The sequence below is a fragment of the Grampus griseus genome (assembly GCF_964374135.1).
Source record: "Grampus griseus genome assembly, chromosome: 11".
In the NCBI taxonomy this organism is placed as follows: Eukaryota; Metazoa; Chordata; class Mammalia; order Artiodactyla; family Delphinidae; genus Grampus; species Grampus griseus.
This window is the reverse complement of record NC_139005.1, coordinates 4403508-4428963: the sequence shown is the minus strand read 5'-3', so window position 1 is coordinate 4428963 and position 25456 is coordinate 4403508. Positions and strand designations below refer to the sequence as shown.

General features: G+C 41.1%; 1 protein-coding gene across 1 annotated transcript; it reads right to left on the bottom strand.

Moving 5' to 3' along the window:
- Positions 1–1224: 1224 nt before the first annotated feature.
- On the bottom strand, positions 1225–25355 carry RAD51AP1 (RAD51 associated protein 1; the record flags this gene model as incomplete). Its single annotated transcript, XM_082666086.1, has 9 exons — positions 25206–25355; positions 18395–18444; positions 16406–16547; positions 13490–13599; positions 11472–11558; positions 10820–10969; positions 6567–6722; positions 3484–3630; positions 1225–1355 (listed from the first exon to the last, which is right to left on the bottom strand). Exons 1-9 carry the CDS (start codon positions 25220–25222, stop codon positions 1225–1227), a joined length of 990 nt encoding a protein of 329 aa, XP_082522212.1. The 5' UTR covers positions 25223–25355.
- Between the last annotated feature and the right edge of the window lie 101 nt (positions 25356–25456).

Here is a 25456-nt window from a genome sequence, read left to right as displayed (position 1 = left end):
GTTAACATGATTCAAAGTATTTTTATTAAAAATTGAAATTTGGTTTGGTTGAAGTTCTCACCATAAAGTATCACTATTTTTACTCACAGTGAATTAGGATGTAAGCTTCCGAAAGGGCTGTACTATCTAATACAATAGGGGTGACAAGTACTTGACAGCCACCCTCTAGAGCACGGGCTTAATGTAAAAGTGACGACTTTAAGAAACAGCTCTTCCCTTTATATTTACAACAAAAAGGCTAACTTTTTTTGCAAAGCACTCATTTTATCATGAAATGTAGACAGAGACAGATGGATGCATTAGCATCAAGGAAAAGTGCATATCACAACTTTTTCACTTTTATTAAAGGTTTTGACAATGAGGGCTTCATAAAATGTCACAAAATTCTATTTGCTATCTAACCATCTACTTCGAAGTAGGAGACATACGCTATAGTATAGCAACTGTTTTGGGTTTTTTTGTTTTTTTTTTTCTTTTGCGGTACGCGGGCCTCTCTCACTGCTGGGGCCTCTCCCGTTGCGGAGCACAGGCTCCGGACGCGCAGGCTCAGTGGCCATGGCTCACGGGTCCAGCCGCTCCGCGGCATGTGGGATCCTCCCAGACTGGGGCACGAACCCGTGTCCCCTGCATCGGCAGGCGGACTCTCAACCACTGCGCCACCAGGGAAGCCGATCAACTGTTTTAATATGGAAAATTATTCTGAATTCTCAATATAAAAACATTTGGCTAAAATATGAAACATCAGTGCAACAAAACTGACAATGCAGGTTAAGTAACTTATAAGATTTCAGAAATGTCTCCTGGGAGAAATGGGAATTTTCCTTTTGCCAGATAAACTGTGCACAGTTAACTTTCAGGTGCCATAAACTAGACAAAGCCAGAAAGAAGCATCGGGCATGTTACTAGGAAAGAACAACATGTAACGGGGACATCCTCCATGTCAAACTGACAGCCACGTAATGACAGTGACTTATTATATACATATGAGGGAAAGAGAATATGCTCTTCAGAAGGGGATGACATTCCAAGATAATTCTTATAAACAAACCTCTTACTGAAGTCTCAGATAGCTTTTCAGAGAACAATCACAAAACAGGTAGAGATCATTTATACAACTTTAAAGGATTCATTTATGTTACAATACCCTCCTCAAATATAAACACAAATATATACATGCTTATAAAAGTGAGATCTTCTCGATCAAACATTTTCTTGCCACTACACTCAGCTACTAGCAGCATTTGGATGCAAAGGTTTAACTCGTGCTAATCGGGACAAGCCAAGGCGGAGACTCTGAGTTGGAGACTTCACAGACACTCTGGCCAGTGGGCTACGGCTGCTGCTTCCAGACACCGCTGCAAAAAGACAGATCACCTGGTGCTGAGAACGTCAGAAATCTCGTAACAAAGGTCAGTTTATAAAACAGAAGAGGCCAAAAAAAGGAGTTAAGCGTTATTCTGCTATGCAGGTTCTATCAAGTTACATATTAGATCAAGAGAATGGGAAGTACTAAAGAGCAGAAAATATGTAGCATTGCGTATTTTCAAACATCCTCAGAGGCCGAGGTAATGACACCGAAACTTTAAATGTGAAAGCTAAATAGGAAAGTTGGGAGCAAAGAACACTGATTGTAAAGACATAAAGAAATGAATGGAATTATAATTTCTAAAGCAGTAGCAAAATCTAACGCATTTTTACAAAATTCTGCAACTTTTACAAGTACTCCTTACAGAATCTATTTTTTCAAATATCACATAAGTTTAAATATGACCAATACCATTTTTCTTTATTTATACTAGTTTCATTTATGCTACCACTCTAATACAGCAATCATTTCCAACAAGTATTAAATTTCAGAATTTATCCACATGTATGTTCGTAGCTGGTCATGATTTTAGCCGTAAAAAGTACAAGTGTGTGTGTACTTTTTCCATACAAAGGTTTTATGAACATTCCCATGTTTCCAGCCATCTGATTTATCATGCTTAGTTGCACATACGTGCCACATATTGGGCAAATTCCTACAACAAACTTCTGGGTTGTTTCTAGTTTTTCACCACTTTTCTACAAATGGCTATAAAGAAATCACTTAGTACTGACCACTTACTACTCTTCCTTCTTTTGAATTCTTTTTAAGGATAAATTCCCAAGATTAGTTCCTAAGTCAAAAGGCCGATTTATTTTTATGGCTCCTGTCAAGCTGTCCTGTAAAGGGATTATAAATTTATAATAAATAATTATACCTGCTACCCCACAACCCAGAGTGCACTGCTTGATACAGCTTTATTATTTTCTAGTTTGAGAGGTATAAAACAGTATTTTATTATTTTAATTTACATTTCCGTGATTACCAGCGAGGCTGCAATTCTTTTCATATTGGTTTCTAGTTGTACTTCTTGGGGTCAGTGGTATGTTATGTCCTTGGTTCATTTTCCCATTGGAATCTTGCTGGTCTTCTCACATTCGTATAAGACAGGAGTCTAGCTGGCAACCTGAGGGTCAAATCCTGCTCTCAGATATACTGTTTGGTCCACATGGTGTTTTAAAAAGTCTACTTTTAAGAACTAGGAGATTTCACACTAAAATCTGTACTTCTGGCTTCTCTTGGAAAACTCAGACGTGGAAATCCGAGGTCCATAATCCTGCATGTTAACAGCCAGGTGGAGCAAAGGAACGGCGGCTTCCTTGCAGAGGGCTCGCGCTCTCGAGGGCAGCAATGCCCACTCACTCACGCTTCCTCCCCAGGCCCAATTCCCTCACCTCTGTCACCTGCCCGGCCCTTCCCCACAATGAATTAATAAGCACTTCGTGTTTTATGACGTGACTCTTTACCCATCAATCCATTATTTCTTTTTTATCTTTTTGCTTATGCTACTTTCAAATTTCTACAGTCATTATATCAATACTTTTAAAATTCTTTTGTTGTGGAATCACTAATTATTCTCATAAGAAATACACTAAGGATTATCCTTGAACTGACAGAGCTTCATTATTTCAATAACTAATCTTCCGGAACTTTCCTGGTGGCACAGTGGTTTAGAATCCGCCTGCCAATGCAGGAGACACGGGTTCGAGCCCTGGTCTGGGAAGATCCCACATGCCGCGGAGCGGCTAAGCCCGTGTGCCACAACTACTGAGCCTGCGCTCTAGAACCTGCGAGCCACAGCTACTGAGCCCACATGCTGCAACTACTGAAGCCCACGTGCCTAGAGCCCACACTCTGCAACAAGAGAAGCCACCACAATGAGAAGCCTGCGCACCGCAACGAAGAGTAGCCCCCGCTTGCCGCAACTAGAGAAAGCCCGTGCGCAGCAACAAAGACCCAACGCAGCCAAAAAAAATTTTTTAAATAAAATAAAAATAAATTAGAAAAAATAATATGAGCAAGTGCTCATATGTAACATTTACAACTAAGAAAAAACAAATCTACTCGTGGTAATTTTCCAAGCCCCTGCCCTTGAGCAGTAAATAAATATACCGTACCTGGTGGGACCCACTTAGGTCTCTTGCTTTCAGCTGGAGGACTTTGTATTTGTAACGGCTTCCTGGTAGCCTCTGAAGGAGAAACCTTCTTCGGTGAGGGCCGAGATTCTGACTTGACAGCAGCAGGAGCAGAATCTACTGAAGTCACTTATTTGAAAAATATACATAAAAAGGGGTCACAGAGGAAGATAAAGTCTAGCATGTATGTGTGAAAACTGTCAAGTTACATAAGCTTGTAAGAATTAAAGAAGCAGAATCATAAATTTGAAAAACTCATTCATCAACATTTATTCAGAGTCTAAGAATGGCCATCTTTTATGAGCACTACATGCTAGGAAGTATGGTAAGCATATCATATACATTACCTCTAACCCGTAGAGCAACTCCGATACAGAACTGACTATCCATACTGTCAGTTAAGGAAACAGAGAGGTTAAACAATCTGCCTGTAGTATGAGAGCTAGTAAGTGTCTGAGTCCAGAGTCCACACTTGTAATCATCACACAATAGTGTCTCATCGGAATATGTCAGTGAGACATTTTATTAGGCTCTAGGAATTTACGGTCCAATCACTAGACTCTAGTAGAAAGGGCAGACAAGTACAGAGACGCGTACAGTGCAACGTGGTGAGAGAGATGACAGACTCTAGAGGTGGTCACGGGGCAGGGAACCTACATCCAGAAGCATCTTGCCGAGGGCGGTGTAAAAGCAGACGGCCTAGACGGCTCTACGGTAACCCAGGCGAGAGGGGATCCGGGCCTGGACTAAGGGGGAGAAAGGAGGGAAAACAGCAGAGTGGACGGCTTTTAGTAATCAGAAGGGGGAGGCGTGCTGGAGATGAGGGAATAATCATGATTGGCAAGTTCCTGTCAGGAACACACCATCTGATGCCGCCATTTACCCAGAGAATGAACACAGAATGGGAGTGGGTTTGGGTTTTTTGTTGGTTTGTTTTTGATGGAGGGAGGAGAAGCAGAATACAAATTCACTTTCAGATAATGTTTGCTTCGAGATACCTAAGTGGCATCTACGTGCATGTGCATATGAACATTTTCACTATACACTCTTCTTAACGTTAACATCTACATTCTCTAGGTCAGCCCCATCCCACAGACTTTTGTGCCGTGATGGGAACGTTCTTTATTTCGTGCTGTCCAATACGGTAGCCACAAGCCACATACAGTTAGTAAGCACTTGAAATGTGGTTAGCAAAACCAAGGAACTGACTTTTAAATTTTATCTAATTTTAATTAATTTAAGTATGATAGAGCTACTTTGGCTAGTGGCTACCATATTGGACACCATAGCTCTTGCAATTTTCTCTATTCAGGGAAAAATTATAACACCTGCCAGGTCAGAGACGCTTAGAGGTTATCAGTACATTATTAGTGGGACTAGAAATATAATCCATCTTTCCAAATTCTTAATCTCCTTATTTAGCTGTTAAACTTTACTTCTAATATTACATAGGAAATTTTCTCGGGAAGCAACTTGCTCCAGGGTATATGGAAGACTTTAAGCGGCAAACTCCAACCTGGAAACTGAAATTTTATCGTTAGTTTTTAGAATGTTTTGGTGAGCAAGCATAAACAAACACCTGAAGAAAATATGAAATATATTCATGTTAGGTTTTTTTCCTGTTGTCAATGACTTTTTCATATCAGTTTGTGGTAGGTGGTCCCTTAAAGAGACCTGTCTCCTAATTCCCAGAATGTGTGCACATGTTACCTTACACAGCAAAGGGACTTAGCAGGTGTGACTAAATTAAGGATCTGGAGATGGGGAGATTATCCTGAATTATCCGATGGCCCCAGTGTACTCACAAGGGTGCTTATAAGTGCAAGTGAGAATTAGGAGAATGAGAGAGTTATGTGATGGCTCTGAAGGGAGAAGTGGACCACCCGTCAGACAGCAGGCGGCCTCTAGAAGCTAGAAAAGGCAGGAAAGGGGGTTCTTCTCCCCTTGAACTTCCACAGAGGAACACAGCTCTGCCAGCAGCTTGATTTTAGCTGAGTGAGGAAAATTTTGAACCTATGACCTGAAGAACAGTAAAGTAATAAATTTGTGTTGATTTAAGCCACTAAATTTGTGATAAATCTTTACAGCAGCAATTGGAAACTAATACACAGCTTCATCTCTAAAAACCCCTACATTTAAAATCTAATTTCTGGAAACCAGATGAATTTGCCAATTGCAAAAAAACACCAATTAAAACCTGGCTAATTGAGAATACAGTGGTGGGAGGAATGCGACTCAATCAGTACTTAGTTCTCATTTCTTAGTTACGTACTCAGCACCACGCTATTTAAGGTGAGAGCGACGCCCACCCTTAACGAATCGGGTCTGAATAATGGAGGTTTAGTTTCAAACAGTACATATATTAAACAACCAAGACATAAAAATATCTATCAGTAAGTAAAACAAAGCGGGTTAAAGGAAGTTGTATTTTACAATAATCTAATGTATGTTATGAACTCAAAACTATCCTAACTTCTTTTACACAAGAAACAAATATTCCACATTCAAGTCTTCACAAATTCCAAAAGTTTTATTGTAAGACTGGTTTCTCCTAACTGAATTCATTCTGAAGAAACACAGGGCCCTAAACACATGACAAAAGTGTTCTCAACTCAAAGACCGAGTCATGTGCAACAGCAGAAAATGAGAATCACGCCAACTTCCCCGTTTAATCGTGTGGAGAAAATGTGGTCTAATGGACAGATTTACGCTCTGAATGGACAAGCCTGGGTGCAAATCCTAGCCCCTCGCTTACCAGCTATAAGAATTCCAACAAACGGTCTAACCTCTCGGAGCCTCAGTTCCGTCACTGTGAAATGCAGGTGACAGGAGCCACTCAGAGGGAGGCCCAGCATGAAGGGGGACAAACAGTCCATGTTGGAAGGGTTGGGGGGGGTCAGTGCCCCTATCTGCCCTTCTGCCTTCCCCACCCCAGCCTGCTCTCTTCCACGCATCTTAACAAGAAACGAACGCTGGCGAAAGGTTAAGGAGACTAAAGGCAGAGGTGAGAGAAGCACGGTGAGTAAGCGAGCACACATGAAGTGGCGTGTGGGGGCTGCTCTTACCCACATCATGCCGTTTGGATCTCTTCTCTTTCTTTTCAACTGGAGATTTCCCTTTCACTTCTTTCTTTTTAATTTCTTTAACTTTACTTTTTCTCACAGTGAAACTTTCATCATCTTCACTCTCACTAAAATCAGAATCGTCCTCAGAATCCTCACCTGAAACAGAAGATTACATACCTCATCTCTAAAAAGTTCTAAAAAGTGAGGCTTCTAGGACTTCCCTGGTGGTCCAGTGGTTAGGACTCCACGCTTCCACTGCAGGGAGTTCAATCCCTGGCTGGGGAACTAAGATCTAAGATCCCGTATGGTGCTCGGCATGGCAAAAAAAAAAAAAGTGGTGAGGCTTCTAGTGCCTCGACTTCATCTTCTGCACCAGATTCTTGTGCCCCTTTGTGCTATGCTGTTTCCAGGGGCAAAACAATGCATGGTGCCTGGGTCTGGATCCTGGCCCCTCCACTGACATGTCGTGTGACCTGAGACAGGTCCCTAACTTCACCGTGCCTCAGTTTCCTATGTATAAAATAGGGAGAACCCTAAAACCTGCATCACAGGGTTGTTGTGCAGATTGAGTTAATATAGGTAAAGAATAACATCTGGCATATAGCAAACAGAAGAGCATTGCTTGCTATTGCTATTATCATTAATTTCCCATCAGTAATCCTTATTTCTGATTTTACCAGTTTAACTCAGCAACTTTTGAGAAGAATGGTTGGGTATAACATTAGCTGCTCTTCCAAAACGATACCCTTGATGGTAATAATAACCGTATGCCTTTCCTTAATCACACCAACTTCAACATGCCAGAACAGAAACCCACTGGGAATTGAGAAGAGACTGACCGTACCATACCCATCTTAACTGACAATCCTGTGTATGATTTCACCTGGGACACACCTCTGATTTCCCACACACTCCTTTCTATTCTGCATGGGATGATACAAGCCAGTGATGGAATGTGTTAAGTAGCTACAGCTTCTGGCAAAAAGCATAGAGAATACTCGAGAGTTAAGCAATGATTCTTCTATTTTTCGGGGGAAGAGAGGATCAGAAAATCATGTCCTATAAATACTAAACTCTGAAAATTAAGTGTCAATAAGGATTAGCCCTATATTCATAAAAAACCTTTGTACACTTTTTTATACATTATTAGAAATGCAGTACATGCTTACTGTAGAAAATGCCGACCATACCAAAAAAGTATTAAGGAAGAAGAAAGCCCACGCCCAAATCTCCTCACTCAGAGATAACCACTGTCATACCCACCATATATAATATCTACTAACTATCTATATGGAATAATATATTTTATGTAAAAAAATATATATACGAAAAATTTCAAACATACTCTACAGTAGATAATCATCAATATTTTGCAACATTTGTTTCATCTATCTACCTTCTCTTCCCTTTCCTTCTCAGAGCATATAAAAATAAACCCAAGGTACTGCATTATTACATTTCTACATACTTCAGAATGCATCTCTAAAAAACACGGACTTATAAAAAACACGTCATTATCATATCTAACGATATCAACAATAGTTTCTTGGAATCATCTTCTATCCAGCCCATATTAATCACTTTTAATATAGGGCACTATCCCATCCCTTTTTCCCCCATGCCTTTGACATGTTGAAGCAACCAGGTCAGTTGTCCTATGGAATGTCCTACATTCTGGATTGGTCTGTTTTCTTCCTCATGGTGTCATTTCACTTACTCCTGCGTTTCCTGTGAGCTGGAATTTTCTCAAGGCTCAATGAGAATCAAGCTCACATTATTATTATTATTACTTTTGGGGGCAAGAATACACACCATAGGTGATGCTCTGCTCTCCATATTATGTCAGTCATATCAGAAAGCACAGAATGTATGGCTGCCCCACTCCTGGTTGGTTCAGCTGACGCCGGCCTGAATCTCCATTGTAATGATCCTCGTCAGCCTTCTATTGATGATCTTTGTCTAAATCAACAATGTCACTACAATCTTCAAATTGTGATGTCCTTATTCTATCATTCTTCCCACACAAATAAAATTTTAAAAACAGATAATCAACCCATGTATTCACATAATAGTTACCGTGTTATACAGAATTCACCATATAAGGCCAGCAGATCACATGAAGGCCGCTATATATAGTACCTTGCAAAATAAAATAATTATTTCTGGATTCCCAAGAGGATCTAGGTTCAGGGAGGGCAAGTAGTGGAGAAGTTTCTCCAAAATTTCAGACTATAGAATCTAGGAGGATACAGTTTCCTATAACCCCAACAGTTACGGTATCTCATGTGTCCTTTTCTTGGCTTGAGAGGGTAACTGTAGGAGCGGGCTATCATGCTATTTAAATAAACTGGAGGTGGGGAAATGGAGCTCCCAGAATCCCAAGTCATTAGCATCTCATACTGGGAAATCTGGAAGGCCCAGACACTCAGGTTATAGATTTGGGGTATCTTTAGATGTCCTTAAGAAAAGCCTTGATTCTCTCCACTTTCACTTTTCTTTCCCCACTGAAGGTCACAGAAGTTCCTTTCTCTTCTCATCTAGGGTGAACCAGTGCAGGAGGAAAACTCTGAAATGTCACTTAAAGAAGGGACCCTGTCCCAGATAACTCAGGTTGTCTGAAATGAATCCAGCAGCGCATTCAAGTATGATAAACAACCAGCTCTGAGGGGATGGCAGAGTGAGTCATTCCTGGCTCAGGGCAGATGGAAATAAACTGGTAGTATTGCTCCCTGAAGTACACTGAGTGTATCGGGGAACATGTCTGTCCTTCCATTTAAGGTAAAGCAGGCTGGAGACCCTTCACGATCTGGCGCCAGGCGGCCTCTCCAACCTCCACAACATTCTCCCTTCCCTGCAAACCTCACTGAACTCTGTGTGTGTGTGTTTCTATGTCTTTTTCTCGTTTCTTCCAGCTTTACTGAGATATAACTGACATGCAGCACTGTGTAAGTTTAAGGTGTATAACATAACGATTTGACTTACGTACATCGTGAAGTGACTATCACAAGAAGATTGGTGAACCTCCATCATCTCACAGACACAAGATTAAAGAAATCAAAAAAATTGTTTTTCTTGTGATGAGAACTCTTAGGATTTACTCTCTTAACTTTCATATGTAACACACAGCTGTGCTCATCATCTTCGTCCTGTTGTACGTTATATCCCTAGTGCTTATTTATCTTATAGCTGCACGTGTGTACTTACTGACTGCCTCCATCCCATTCCCCCTCCCCCAACACCTGCCTCTGGTAACCACAAACCTGATCTCTTTTTCCATGAATTTGTTTGTTTGTGAAGTATAACTGACCTAAAACACTGTGCTAGCTCCTGGTACACAACACAGTGATTCGCTATTTCTATACATTTCAAAATGATCACCACGATAAGCTCGTTACCATCTGTCACTACACAAAGATATTACATAATTGTTGAGTATATTCCCCACACTGTACGTTCCATGACTCATTTAATTTGCAACTGGATGTCTGTCCCTCTTAATCTCCCTCAACTATTTCTTTCCTCCCCTCACCCTCCTCCCCTCAGGCAACCACCTGTTTGTTCTCTGTATCTGTTTCTCTTTTGTTGTCTGATCATTTGTTTTGTTTTTTAGATTCCACATATAAGTGAAATCATATAGTTTTTGTCTTTCTCTGACTTATTTCACTTAGCACAATGCCCTCTAGGTCCACCCATGTTGCTGCAAATGGCATGTTTTCTATGGCTGAGTAATAGTCACTGTGTGTGTGTGTGGACACACGCATATACCACATCCTCTTTATCCCTTCATCTACTGACGGGCACTTAGGTTGCTGTCTCATCTTGGCTATTGTGAATAATGCTGCAGTGCCCATGCGGGTGCAGATATCTTTTCTAATTAGTGCTTTTGTTTTCTTTGGATAAATACTCAGGAGTGGACTGCTGGATCCTGAGGTGGTCCTAGTTTTAGTTTTTTGAGGAACCTCCAGCGCCACTGAGCTCTTGTATGTGCACTTGCCTGTTCTCTTGTTTATGCCCTTCTGTCAGTCAGAAGTGCTATTTCACCCCTAAATCCTACTCATTTTTCAAGGCACGGCTTAAAGGTCACCTCTAGATAAAGCTTCTCCCCCAAATGCCATAGCTGAATTGAACTGTCCTGGGCATTACTCAAGTCTGCACACACCAGACGTTTAGCAGTGCTTTGCATACGTTCATGGTCTCCAAGAACTTTCTACTGACTGTCCGTAGGGTTAATTTTGAGTTAGGACACAACCTACCAGTTGCAAAGTCTGGTTCGGAGTCATCGGCACCGTCGCCGTCGCTGTTTTCCAAAAGAATCTTCCTCTGCTGGACCACGGCTTGGGATGCCGCTTTTCTTCTCCGCTGAGGACCCTGGGAATCATCCTCCTCAGTGATCTTATCCAGATCTTCAGGATAAAAAAAATCAACGAAACTTTTTGTGCCAGGTAACATTTAAAGAACTGTGGAGTAGACGTCTATTACACCTGCTCTTGTTATTTGCCCAGCTTTGTCCTTCCTGTGCTTCTAGTAACAGACCACACAGCCCAGTCTGGGTCAATCATAATATATCAGTCTCCTGGCAACAGTCTGAGTTAAGCAAAAGTCCAAGGCCCACACTGAAAGAGTCTTTCCCCAAGAATTTTCAAACTGGAGCTGGGAAGATAGAGCCCCTTTCTTCAGTGTTCAACTGATGTCAACTAGAAGCCATGGGTAGTCGTGACCCTCCACCAGGGAAGAAACTGGGTCTGCAGTTAAAAGAGAGGAAAACTAAAACAGAAAGAAACAAAGGAGAGGGGTGAAGAGAACCTTCACAAATGTGAAGACCTTGGTTCTAGATACAGTTTCAGGAATTTAAATAAGAGTTAGAAAACGTCAATGGAAAAAATATTATTAATATCAAAAACTTACCTAAATAATCACTGGCTACACTGCAATTGGAGATATGAGGAGACTTACTCATTGCTTCTGTTTCACTACTGCCATGTTTGTCAATGTCTAAATATAAGGAAGAAGAAAGCACCCTAATCAACCAATGTCTAGAAATAGGGAGATAAGCGCTAAAATCTAATACCATTTAGATACAGATACAGGTAAGTGATCCCTGGGCCGTGGACTGGTGCCGGTCCGCAGCCTGTTAGGAACTGGGCCGCACAGCAGGAGGGGAGCGGCGAGTGAGCGAAGCTGCATCTGTATTTACAGCCGCTCCCTATCCTTGCCCATCAATCGCATTACGGCCTGAACCATTCTCCCCCCTCCCCGCCGTGGAAAAACTGCTTTCCACAAAACCGGTCCCTGGCACCAAAAAGGTTGGGGACCGCTGATCCAGGCTCAAACTAGCACAGTGACTTTACTTGGCGAGGCTAACATATGGTTAGAAGTTTTGGTTCTGAAATCACACAAACTTTAATCAGACTTAAGTTCAAATTCAGGCTCTTAAATCGGCAATATACCAGGGGAAAGTTGCTTATCCTCTACAAAACCTAATTTCCTCATCTATAATGTGGAGATAAAAACAGTCTGGGGGGCTTCCCTGGTGGCACAGTGGTTGAGAATCCGCCTGCCAATGCAGGGGACATGGGTTCGAGCCCTGGTCTGGGAAGATCCCACATGCCGTGGAGCAACGAAGTCCGTCTGCCACGACTACTGAGCCTGTGCTCTAGAGTCCACGAGCCACAACTGCTGAAGCCCGTGTGCCTAGAGCCCATGCTCCGCAACGAGAGAAGCCACCACAGTGAGAAGCCCGTGCACCGCAAGGAAGAGCAGCCCCCGCTCGTCGCAACTAGAGAAAGCCCAGGCACAGCCACGAAGACCCAACGCAGCCAAAAAAACCCAAAAACCAAAAAAAAACAGTGTGGGGATTAAATGAGGCTATTGTGGGGAATTAAATGTTGACTGAATGTGGAAATTGCTTATTGTGGTGCCCAGCACAAAGGAAACAGTGGACAAATATTAACTATCATTTTTGTGTAGGCAGATCTGTGCTCTTACTAGTGTAAAGACTCTTCAATCATTATCACAACTTTAAAATGATCTAGAGTATTTTAAGAGAACTTTAAGTCATGATGATTGGTACTATTACTCTCGGAGAAGTGGTACTTCCAAGGAAACCTTGCTATACAATGCCACGATCTCTTACAGGAAAGAGATTTTCATTTTCTCAGTTTCAGATACATGACAATTCTGTTTTTCAGTGTCTTTGACTCCTGATTACTAAAAGGGCCCCCTAATCAACACTATCTCACTTATTTTCAAACAGGAGGCACTACTGACTTAAACATCTATACCCCTAAATAAGCAAATGGGCTAAAACTATCCTCCAAGATAAAAGAAGTTAGGCCAAAGCAGTTTAATCCAAAAAGCAACTGAGCAATTTTAATGTCATCTCCGGGAATAATGATTTCTGCTTCTCCAGAATATCGATGTTGCCATCTGCTGACCAATTGCCAGAAAAATCCACGGAGAAAAACCCACAGATAAAGCCAGCAGTCATAAATCTGTCAAGTCTACTGAGTTTGCTAACCAAATTAGTACCTTTAGCCTCTGTAAGTAATAAAAATGACCACCATTAGATTATGTTTAACTAATCTGGATTTGGAGAGAAAGAAGGTGGATTGCTCGGATGTTGAGGTCAATTTACTTGGTCATGAAATTAACTTCTCACTGCACATAAAGATGCGCTTTGGCCATGCAGGGCCACAGCCCACGTCCTCCAGTTGGAGCTGAGTGTTAGGCAGAGAGGCATCTATGTGTAGATGAGATTTACGCAACTGAATAAACAACTGAATCCAACGGCACCCTCTGCAAATTGCTCCTTTTTCAGTCCAAAGTTTTAAAACTACATTCTTCCCTCTGTAAAGGCTCATCCAACGAAATGATGGCAAAAGCAATAAGAAGGTTTTCAAGACAATTATCGAAAATAAGGTTACTTTTATCTTGAGACTCCTCCACATCAATGGTGACGGCTGGAAGTTCCTTCACTGATAAAGCCAGTGCGACTTCTAGGTCTCTCTGGTAGAGCTTATCATCTAAAGGCATTCTAAAATAGACACACAAATAATAATGAGTTTGTAAACTATCAGTCTCAACTAAAATCTGAGATTTTCCTCAGTGACTAAGAGTTTCTTTCCAGCCTCAGAAAGGTGTTCTTCAACAATAATCATGATCATAATTGCTCCTTAACAAGTTAGGTGTCATGTTGGACCCAGCAGAACAGATTTGAAATAGGAGCATCACGTGACAATGCCTATTTCATTGGGATGTCTCTTCCTCACCACCAGCTCCGTCCCGGTGGGAAGCACCTGCCCAACTGAGAACGGACGTGGCTCAAACATCACTTCCACTTAGAAATGTTCCTTGACCTCACCCACACCTCTTAGACAGATGTTATAGCTCTTTTATTAAACTGAAATTACTTTTTTTTTTTACATCTGTTCCGCCCAATCTGGACTTTGACAAATATTTCAGCAAGTACTTACTCTGTGAGGCATTGCACTAGACAGGATATTAAAAGTGCCCTCAAAAAGTCTGCAGTTAATGAGGAGGTAGGAAAACAAGTCCCATAATAATTACCCGATATAAAAAGATTATCACGTCTCCTGTTCAAGGCAGTCAAGAGTGCTATAGTGCTTGAGAGGAAGAGAAAGCAAAGAAAGGTGTGAAAGGTGTGAAGGTAAGAAAAGGCTACGTAAAGGAGGTAATACTGAATGCACCTTGAAGGATTTATTTTTTAAAATAGCAATTTTACTGAGATATAAGTCGCACAGTATAAAATCCACCCTTTTGAAGCATACAATTCAGCAGTTTTTAGTGTATTCAGAGAGCTGTGAAACCATCACCACTACGTAATTTCAGAACACTTTCATCAACCCAAAAAGAAACCTCATATTCACTAGCAGTCAATCCCCGTTTCCCCCTCCCCAGCATCTGGCAACCACTAATCTACTTTCTGTTTCTATGGACTTGTCTATTCCGGACATTTCGTATTACTGGAACCATATAATATGTGGTCTTTTGTGCCAGCTTCTTTGGCTCCCTACAATGTTTTCAAGGTTCATCCATGTTGTAGCATATATCAGTACTTCATTTCTTTTTTTTAACATCTTTATTGGAGTATAATTGCTTTACAATGGTGTGTTAGTTTCTGCTTTATAACAAAGTGAATCAGCTGTACGTATACATATATCCCCATATCTCTTCCCTCTTGCGTCTCCCTCCCACCCTCCCTATCCCACCCCTCTAGGTGGTCACAAAGCACCGAGCTGATCTCCCTGTGCTATGCGGCTGCTTCCCACTAGCTATTTTACATTTGGTAGCGTATATATGTCCATGCCACTCTCTCACTTCGTCCCAGCTTCCCCTTCGCCCTCCCTGTACTTCATTTTTGTTTACTGCTGAATAATATTCCACTGTGTGGATATATCACATTTCACTTACCCAGTCATTAGTTGATAAACATTTGGATTACTTCCATTTTTTGGCTATTACGAATAATGCTCCTATAAATATTCATGCACAGGTTTTTGTGTGGGCATAGATTTTTATTTCTCTTGGGTACATACCTAGGCTGGGTCATATAATAGCTGTTTATTTCAAGGAGCTGCTACTCTGTTGTCCAATGTGGCTGTACCATTTTGTATCCACAGCAGCAATGTGTGAGGTTTCCATTTCTCCACATCCTCCTCGACACTTGCTGTTGTCTGTCCTTCTGCTTACAGCCATCCCTCTGGGCGTGACATGTTATCTTATTGTGGTTTTGATTTGTATTTCCCTGATGGCAGGGATGTTGAGCATCTTTTCATGTGCTATCGGCCATTTGCATATATTCTTTAAAGAAGTGTCTATTCAAGTCCTTTGCCCATTTCTAACTTGGTTCATTATTCTTTTTATTGTTGGACTGTACGAGTTTCCTATATATTCCAGATACAAGTCCCTAATGGGTTCTATGATTTGCAAATATTTTCTCCCATCCATTGGTTGTTTTGTTAACTATATTTTAAAGGTAGTACAAGAAGCTCAAAAACAAAAAAGAAAAAAGTAAGGAGAAGGACATGGGCTAAGTCTCTCTACGTTAATTAACTTTCCTCACATTTATTGTAGGAGTAAAGCATCCCACGTCCCACGTTCCATTTGTCAGTATCCCTCCTCTGCCCATCTCCTCCCCATAGTGCAAGTCTGGGGCCTCCTGGGGCTTCCTTCCCTCATTTTACCCTCTCTCTTGGTACTGACTAATGGAACTCCAGGGTGGGTCTAGAAACCACAGGTCCTGCTCACTGCTGGACAAAACTCAGTAAGATAAAGAGAAAATATTTTTTCTCTCTAGAAAAATACATAGTTTAATTTTTTTCTTCCAGTTTTACTGAGATATAATTGACATCCAGCACTGTAGAAGTTTAAGGTGTACAATACAGTGATGCACAGTGATCTGACTTACGTGCGTCATGAAATGACGTCCACAAGAAGCTTAGGGAGCATCCACCGTCCCATACAGTATAGATACGTGGTTTTCGATTTTATAAACCTGTCCTTACAAATGTAATTTTTAACGAAGTAGTCTTGTAAAACCTGAGGATTCAGAGACAGGGAGCAGGTCCTGCAAACGCAAGTCACACCTTCTAAACTGGTAATTATGATGGTCCTCATACTCAAATGGTATTTCCTCATACATTTGTGAGCTTGAAGAAGTTCAGAAAGTCAGAAGGGGATTAGTGGTACATCCCTGTTCTCCTGCATGCACTAAATAAAATAAGACCCATGGTGCTGCTCAAATTCTAATTTAGACCAAGAATTGGAATTTATCTCTCTTTTAAATTAATGTCATATGTACTGTATGTCTTACCTCTCACCTTTTTTTAGGGGTTTTCTCTTGTAGTGGGATGTCTTTTTCCTGGAGATTCTTCAGTTTAGGTTCTGGTTTTTCTAGTTTTAACTCCTTTTGTGTACTTCTGGATTTTTTATTTAACGGTGCGGTTGCAGGAACAAAATCATCTATTCATGTGTGAATTAAAAATAAAAGAATATATGAAATTGCTTTTCCTTAGGAAGAAATAAATAAAATTACTTTCTTGGTAGCTGAGATTCATTACCACGTGTGTTCAAGTTTTAAAGATAAGCAAATTGGGGCTTCCCTGGTGGCACAGTGGTTGAGAATCCAACTGTCAATGCAGGGGACGCGGGTTCGTGCCCTGGTCCAGGAAGATCCCACGTGCCACGGAGCAACTAAGCCTGTGCACCACGACTACTGAGCCTGCGCTCTAGTGCCCGCGAGCCACAACTACTGAAGCCCGCATGCCACAACTACTGAAGCCCGCACGCCTAGAGCCCGTGCTCCGCAACAAGAGAAGCCACCACAATGAGAAGCCTGCGCACGGCAACGAAGAGTAGCCCTAGCTCGCCGCAACTAGAGAAAGCCTGTGCGCAGCAACAAAGACCCAGCACAGCCAAAAATAAATTAATTAAAAAAAGAAAAAAAAGCAAAGACAAGCAAACTGCTTGCTTTCCACAGTTTAAAAAATACTGTTGGTATACTGTTTGTCTTTATTCTCCCTCAAGCTTCTCAACTTTGTTCTAGTGGCCTTGATTTTTTAAAATATCAATCTATCAAAAACTAATCCCCCAAAAAGCTGCAAAGGCAACTAAGCTAATATGTGCAAGTGGCAAAGAAAAGAACAATTAATTAAAAATCTGTAAAACCATTAGAAAAATTATTAAAATTCCCTTTATAATTTTATCATATTGACAAGTGGAAGAAAATGATTTTTGGCAAAGGGATGCTCTTTTCCAGCCCATTCTGTTCTCCCAGAGTCTTCTGTCCTACCAATCCTCAGAAGTGAGGTAGCTCTTCTATTGACACTCAAGCTAAGACTGCTGCTCTAGCGTTCTAACTCATACATGACACATGTATGCATACCTTCATGTGCGTGTAGTCTGAATCACGCACTTTCGCATTTATTAATACCTGTCGTCTCTTTTGTGCTTCCCCAGGTAGGAATATAATAATTTGTGACTCGCCCCCCACCCCCACGCCACAGTCTCCAGAATACAACCAGCAATTTATAACAATTTAGTGACAGACTGATGACAATAATTAAAAAGCTAGAAGTTATACCCTATGCTCTTTTCTCCCAAGTATTAGACACACGTAAGACTGGGCTCAAGGTGAAAAACAGATTCCTTCAAACTGAGGAATTACTAAATATCTGACCTGCAGAAAACTCCAATGGTCTAAGAAAGAAACACAAAACTTACCTTTAAGTATAATGTAATCTAACAATGTTTCTCAAACGTTTTGATCAAAGTTCTCTTAATAGCAGAGACAAGCAAATATATATGGATACACACACACACACACACACACACACACACACACACACACACACACACACACACACACACACACATATAAAAAACACAATAGGGTAAAGTTTATGCCTGATCTTTTTTCAATGTCTTGTTTTATTGTACAATTAATGGGGATTTCACATTATACTCTGTAACACATTTGTATCTCAGAAAGTGTGTTCTTCTTAGAGTAAGGGATAAAAGGGTACAAATCCCACAGTGAGAAACACGGACCTCACAGAGTTTAGATACAAAAAGCCATTTTACCTGCCCTATTTGGTTATGATTTATGCCAATAATTCTGGTCAGTGTAATTATCAACATAAGTATCCTAAGTGCTTAGAATATTATTTTTCCAGGCCTACCTCATATGCAATTGGTACTAACCATATTGTAGCCATACACACACACACACACACACACACACACATCCTATAAATTGTGAGGAAATAAATTTCCAAATCTTTAAAGAAGACATAAGAAGCTCTACTTACCATCACTGTCAGAGTCCTCAAACTGGGAGTAATTCACTGGCTTCTTGTGCCTGTGAACAAAGCAGAAATTTTCATTTACACAAATGTCAATTTCTCACCTCCATTCTTTAAGGTCATTAATAGTCTTGAGTAAATAAAAATATGTTTGGATTCCCTTAAGAATATATAAATTAAGGCCCTGAACCAAGATGGCGGAGCAGAAGGACGTGCTCTCATTCCCTCTTGGGAGAACACCAGAATCACAACGAACTGCTGAACAATCATCGACAGGAAGACACTGGAACTCACCAAAAAAGATACCCCACATCCAAAGACAAAGGAGAAGCTACAATGAGATGGTAGGAAGGGCGCAATCACAGTAAAATCAAATCCCATAACTGCTGGGTGGGTGACTCACAAACTGGAAAACACTTATGCCACGATGTCCACCCACTGGAGTGAAGGTTCTGAGCCCCACGTCAGGCTTCCCAACCTGGGGGTCCGCCAATGGGAGGAGGAATTCCCAGAGAATCAGACTTTGAAGGTTAGCGGGATTTGACTGCAGGACTCTGACAGGGCTGGGGGAAACAGAGACTCCACTCTTGGAGGGCACACACAAAGTAGCGTGTGCTTCGGGACCCAGGGGAAGGAGCAGTGACCCCAGGGGAGACTGAACCAGACCTACATGCTAGTGTTGGAGGGTCTCCTGCAGAGGCGGGGATGGGGGCTGTGTCTCACCTTGAGGACAAGGACACTGACAGCAGAAGTTCTGGGGAGTACTCCTTGGCATGAGCCCTCCCAGAGTCTGCCATTAGCCCCAACAAAGAGCCTGGGTAGGCTCCAGTGCTGGGTTGCCTCAGGCCAAACAACCAACAGGGAGGGAACCCAGCCCCACCCATCAGCAGACAAGTGGATTAAAGTTTTACAGAGCTCTGCCCACCAGAGCAACACCCAGCTATACCCACCACCAGTCCCTCCCATCAGAAAACTTGCACAAGCCTCTTAGATAGCCTCATCCACAAGAGGGCAGAGAGAAGAAGCAAGAACTACAATTCCGCAGCCTGTGGAACAAAAACCACATTCACAGAAAGACAGACAAGATGAAAAGGCAGAGGGCTATGTACCAGATGAAGGAACAAGATAAAACCCCAGAAAAACAACTAAATGAAGTGGAGATAGGCAACCTTCCAGAAAAGAATTCAGAATAATGATAGTGAAGATGATCCAGGACCTCGGAAAAAGAATGGAGGCAAAGATCGAGGAGATGCAAGAAATGTTTAACAAAGACCTAGAAGAATTAAAGAACAAACAAACAGAGATGAACAATACAATAACTGAAATGAAAACTAAACTAGAAGGAATCAATAGCAGAATAACTGAGACAGAAGAACAGATAAGTGACCTGGAAGACAGAATGGTGGAACTCATTGCCATGTAACAGAATAAAGAAAAAAGGATGAAAAGAACTGACGCCAGCCTAAGAGATCTCTGGGATGACATTAAATGCAACAACATTCGCATTATAGGGGTCCCAGAAGGAGAAGAGAGAGAGAAAGGACCTGAGAAAATATTTGAAGAGATTATAGTCGAAAACTTCCCTAACACGGGAAAGGAAATAGCCACCAAAGTCCAGGAAGCACAGAGTCCATACAGGATAAACCCAAGGAGAAACATGCTGAGACACATAGTTATCAAATTGGCAAAAATTAAAGACAAAGAAAAATTATTGAAAGCAGCAAGGGAAAAAAGACAAATAACATACAAGGGAACTCCCACAAGGTTAACAGCTGATTCCTCAGCAGAAACTCTACTAGCCTGAAGGGAGTGGCATGATAAACCTAAAGTGATGAAAGGGAAGAACCTACAACCAAGATTACTCTACCCGGCAAGGATCTCATTCAGATTCGATGGAGAAATCAAAAGCTTTCCAGACAAGCAAAAGCTAAGAGAATTCAGCACCACCAAACCAGCTCTACAACAAGCTGGAGTAGCAAAACTCATATCAGATAAAATAGACTTTAAAATAAAGAATGTTACAAGAGACAAGGAAGGACACTACATCATGATCAAGGGATCAATCCAAGAAGATATAACAATTATAAATATATATGCACCCAACATAGGAGCACCTCAATACATAACGCAACTGCTAACAGCTATAAAAGAGGAAATCGACAGTAACACAATAATAGTGGGGGACCTTAACACCTCACTTACACCAATGGACAGATCATCCAAAATGAAAATAAATAAGGAAACAGAAGCTTTAAATGACACAATAGACCAGACAGATTTAATTGTTATTTATAGGACATTCCATGCAAAAACAGCAGATTACACTTTCTTCTCAAATGTGCACGGAACACTCTCCAGGATAAATCACATCTTGGGTCACAAATCAAGCCTCAGTAAATTTAAGAAAATTGAAATCATATCAAGAATCTTTTCCAACCACAACATTATGAGATTAGAAATCAGTTACAGGGAAAAAACGTAAAAAACACAAACACATGGAGGCTAAATAATACGTTATTAAATAACCAAGAGATCACTGAAGAAATCAAAGAGGAAATCAGAAAATACCTAGAGACAGATTACAATGAAAGCACAACAATCCAAAACCTATGGGATGCAGCAAAAGCAGTTCTAAGAGAGTTTATAACAATACAAGCCTACTTCAAGAAACAAGAAAAATCTCAAATAAACAATCTAACCTTACACCTAAAGGAACTAGAGAAAGAAGAACAAAGAAAACCCAAAGTTAGGTGAAGGAAAGAAATCATAAAGATCAGAGCAGAAATAAATGAAAGAGAAACAAAGAAAACAATAGCAAAGATCAATAAAACTAAAAGCTGGTTCTTTGAGAAGATAAACAAAATTGATAAACCATTAGCCAGACTCATCAAGAAAAAGAGGGAGAGGACTCAAATCAGTAAAATTAGAAATGAAAAAGGAGAAGTTACAACAGACAGCACAGACATACAAAGCATCCTAAGAGACTACTACAAGCAACTCTATGCCAATCAAATGGAAAACCTGGAAGAAATGGACAAGTTCTTAGAAAGGTATAACCTTCCAAGACTGAACCAGGAAGAAACAGAAAATATGAACAGACCAATCACAAGTAATGAAATTGAAACTGTGATTAAAAATCTTCCAACAAACAAAAGTCCAGGACCAGATGGCTTCACAGGTGAATTCTATCAAACATTTAGAGAGGCGCTAACACCCATCCTTCTCAAACTCTTCAAAAAAATTCCAGAGGAAGGAACACTCCCAAACTCATTCTATGAGGCCACCATCATGCTGATACCAAAACCAGACAAAGATACTACAAAAAAAGAAAATGACAGACCAATATCACTGATGAATATAGATGCAAAAATCCTCAACAAAATACTAGCAAACAGAATCCAACACATTAAAAGGATCATACACCATGATCAAGTGGGGTTTATCCAAGGAAGGCAAGGATTCTTCAATATAGGCAAATCAATCAATGTGATACACCATATTAACAAACTGAAGGAGAAAAACCATATGATCATCCCAATAGACGCAGAAAAAGCTTTTGACAAAATTCAACACCCATTTATGATAAAAACCCTCCAGAAAGTAGGCATAGAGGGAACTTACCTCAACATAATAAAGGCCATATAGGACAAACACACAGCCAACATCGTTCTCAAAGGTGAAAAACTGAAACCATTTCCACTAAGCTCAGGAACAAGACAAGGATGTCCACTCTCACCATTATTCAACATAGTTTTGGAAGGCCTAGCCACGGCAATCAGAGAAAAAGAAATAAAAGGGATACAAATTGGAAAAGAAGTAAAACTGTCACTGTTTGCAGATGACATGAGACTATACATAGAGAATCCTAAAGATGCCACCAGAAAACTACTAGAGCTAATCAATGAATTTGGTAAAGTTGCAGGATACAAAATTAATGCATAGAAATCTCTTGCATTCCTATACACTAATGATGAAAAATCTGAAAGAGAAATTAAGGAAACACTCCCATTTACCACTGCAACAAAAAGAATAAAATACCTAGGAATAAACCTACCTAGGGAGACAAAAGACCTGTATGCAGAAAACTATAAGACACTGATGAAAGAAATTAAAGATGATACCAGCAGATGGATAGACATACCATGTTCTTGGATTGGAAGAATCAATATTGTGAAAATGACTATACTACCCAAAGCAATCTACAGATTCAATGCAATCCCTATCAAATTACCAATGGCATTTTTTACAGAACTAGAACAAAATATCTTAAAATTTGTATGGAGACACAAAAGACCCTGAATAGCCAAAGCAGTCTTGAGGGAAAAAAACGGAGCTGGAGGAATCAGACTCCCTGACTTCAGACTATACTACAAAGCTACAGTAATCAAGACAATATGGAACTGGCACAAAAACAGAAACACAGATCAATGGAACAAGATAGAAAGCCCAGAGATAAACCCACACACCTATGGTCAACTAATCTATGGCAATGGATATACAATGGAGAAAAGACAGTCTCTTCAATAAGTGGTGCTGGGAAAACTGGACAGCTACATGTAAAAGAATGAAATTGGAACACTCCCTAACACCATACACAAAAATAAACTCAAAATGGATTAGAGACCTAAATGTAAGACTGGACACTATAAAACTCTTAGAGGAAAACAGGAAGAACACTCTTTGACATAAATCACAGCAAGATCTTTTTTGATCCACCTCCTTGAGTAATGGAAATAAAAACAAAAATAAACAAATGGGACCTAATGAAACTTCAAAGATTTTGCACAGCAAAGGAAACCATAAACAAGATGAAAAGAAAACCCTCAAAATGGGAGAAAATGGGGCTTCCCTGGTGGCGCAGTGGTTGAGAGTCCGCCTGTCGATACAGGGGACACGGGTTCGTGCCCCGGTCCGGGAAGATCCCACATGCCGCAGAGCGGCTGGGCCCGTGAGCCATGGCCACTGAGCCTGCGCGTCCGGAGCCTGTGCTCCGCAACGGGAGAGGCCACAGCAGTGAGAGGCCCGCGTACCGCAAAAAAAAAAAAATAGTAAAAAAAAAAATTTGAAAATATTTGCAAACGAATCAACGGACAAAGGATTGATCTCCAAGATATATAAACAGCTCATGCAGTTCAATATTAAAAAGCAAACAACCCAATCCAGAAATGGGCAGAAGACCTAAATAGACATTTCTCCAAAGAAGACATACAGACGGCCAAGAGGCATATGAAAAGCTGCTCAACATCACTAATTATTAGAGAAACACAAAGCAAAACTACAATGAGGTATCACCTCACACCAGTTAGAATGAGCGTCATCAGAAAATCTACAAACAACAAATGCTGGAAAGGGTGTGGAGAAAAGGGAACCCTCCTGCACTGTTGGTGGGAATGTAAATTGATACAGCCACTATGGAGAACAGTATGGAGGTTCCTCAAAAAACTAAAAATATAATTACCATATGATCCAGCAATCCCACTCCTGGGCATATACCTGGAGAAAACTCTAATCCGAAAAGATACATGCACCCCAATGTTCATAGCAACACTATTTACAATATCCAAGGCATGGAAGCAACCTAAATGTCCACTGACAGATGTGTGTATGAAGAAGTGTGGTATACATATACAATGGAATATTACTCAGCCATCAACAAGAATGAAATAATGACATTTGCAGCAACATGGCTGGACCTAGAAATTATGATACTAAGTGAAGTAAGTCAGAAAAAGAAAGACAAAAACCATATGATATCACTTATATGTGGAATCTAAAATATGATACAAATGAACTTATTTACAAAACAGAAACAGACTCAGAGACATAGAAAACAAACATGGTTACCAAAGGGGAAAGGGGATGGGGAGGGATAAGTTAAGAGTTTGGGATCAGCAGGTACAAACTACTATAAATAAAATAGATAAACAACAAGGACCTACTGTATAGCACAGGGAGCTATATTGAACATCCTGTAATAAACCAGAATGGAAAAGAATATGAAAAAGTACATATATGTATATATAAAACTAAATCACTTTGCTGTACACCAGATACACAACATTATAAATAATTATACTTCAATAGAATTTTTTTTTAAAATTAAAATTAAAGTAGGGCTTTCCTCCTCCGCACTCTCTCTCACATCGCCATGTTTATTTTCCGTCTCCTAACTTCATCCCTTGACTAGACTGCAACCTCCAGCACCTAGTAAATATATATATCTAGTAAATATATACCCCCAGCACAAAAGTAAATATATTCAAAACTCTACTAAATGAGCGGCTGACCCTAGGCCTCCACGGTGCTCAACTGAGGTTAACTGGAGCAATAGTTTCAAACAGTACATTTAATGGAAAACACAGAGGATCTGGCGCCAGCTGGCTTAGGTTTGCATGTCATCCTGTAACTTACTAGCTGTGTGACTCAGCTAAACTGGCTTTCGTGCCCAGAAGTTTAAATTGATAAGACAGGGAGACCCAAACTTTCTATCTCAAAGAAGTATAGGGACGAACAAATGAAATAACACGTAAGCAGAAGCTTGGTGAAATGCAAAACGCTGTAACCAGGCCTTATTTGAACGGGGTGGGTAAAAGAAACGGCAGTAACTGTCAAAGGAGCCAAGAGAAGGAAACAGCTTGGATGCTAGGACCTTTCCGAGGAGCGGCAGCTCTCCCTGGAGTCTAGAGCGTTTAGCTGTCGGTCCCACCATCGCTACCCTGGTCCTCGGGCCCTTCCCTCCATTCCATGCAGGTGACGCGGCCTACAGCGTCTTCCTGCCCTTCCTCCCCATCCGCGCCGGATGCCATGAACTACTCACCTCGCAGGCCGCACCATGGTCCCCTCCAAGGCTGGAAACCTGCAGCTCGCAGCCTCCTGTCGGCAGCGGCGGCGGCCGTTCCAATTCCCGCGCAAAACCAGATTCGAAGCTCTCCGCCCCGCCGCCAGTCCTCCAATCCTCTCCGGCCATCCCCGCGGGCGCGCATGCGCTCTGAGAAGCGCGCGTTAGTTCACGCCCCCTCCAAGCACCGCCCTTCCGCATCCGGTCTGCCAGAGCCGAGCCGGTGCTTC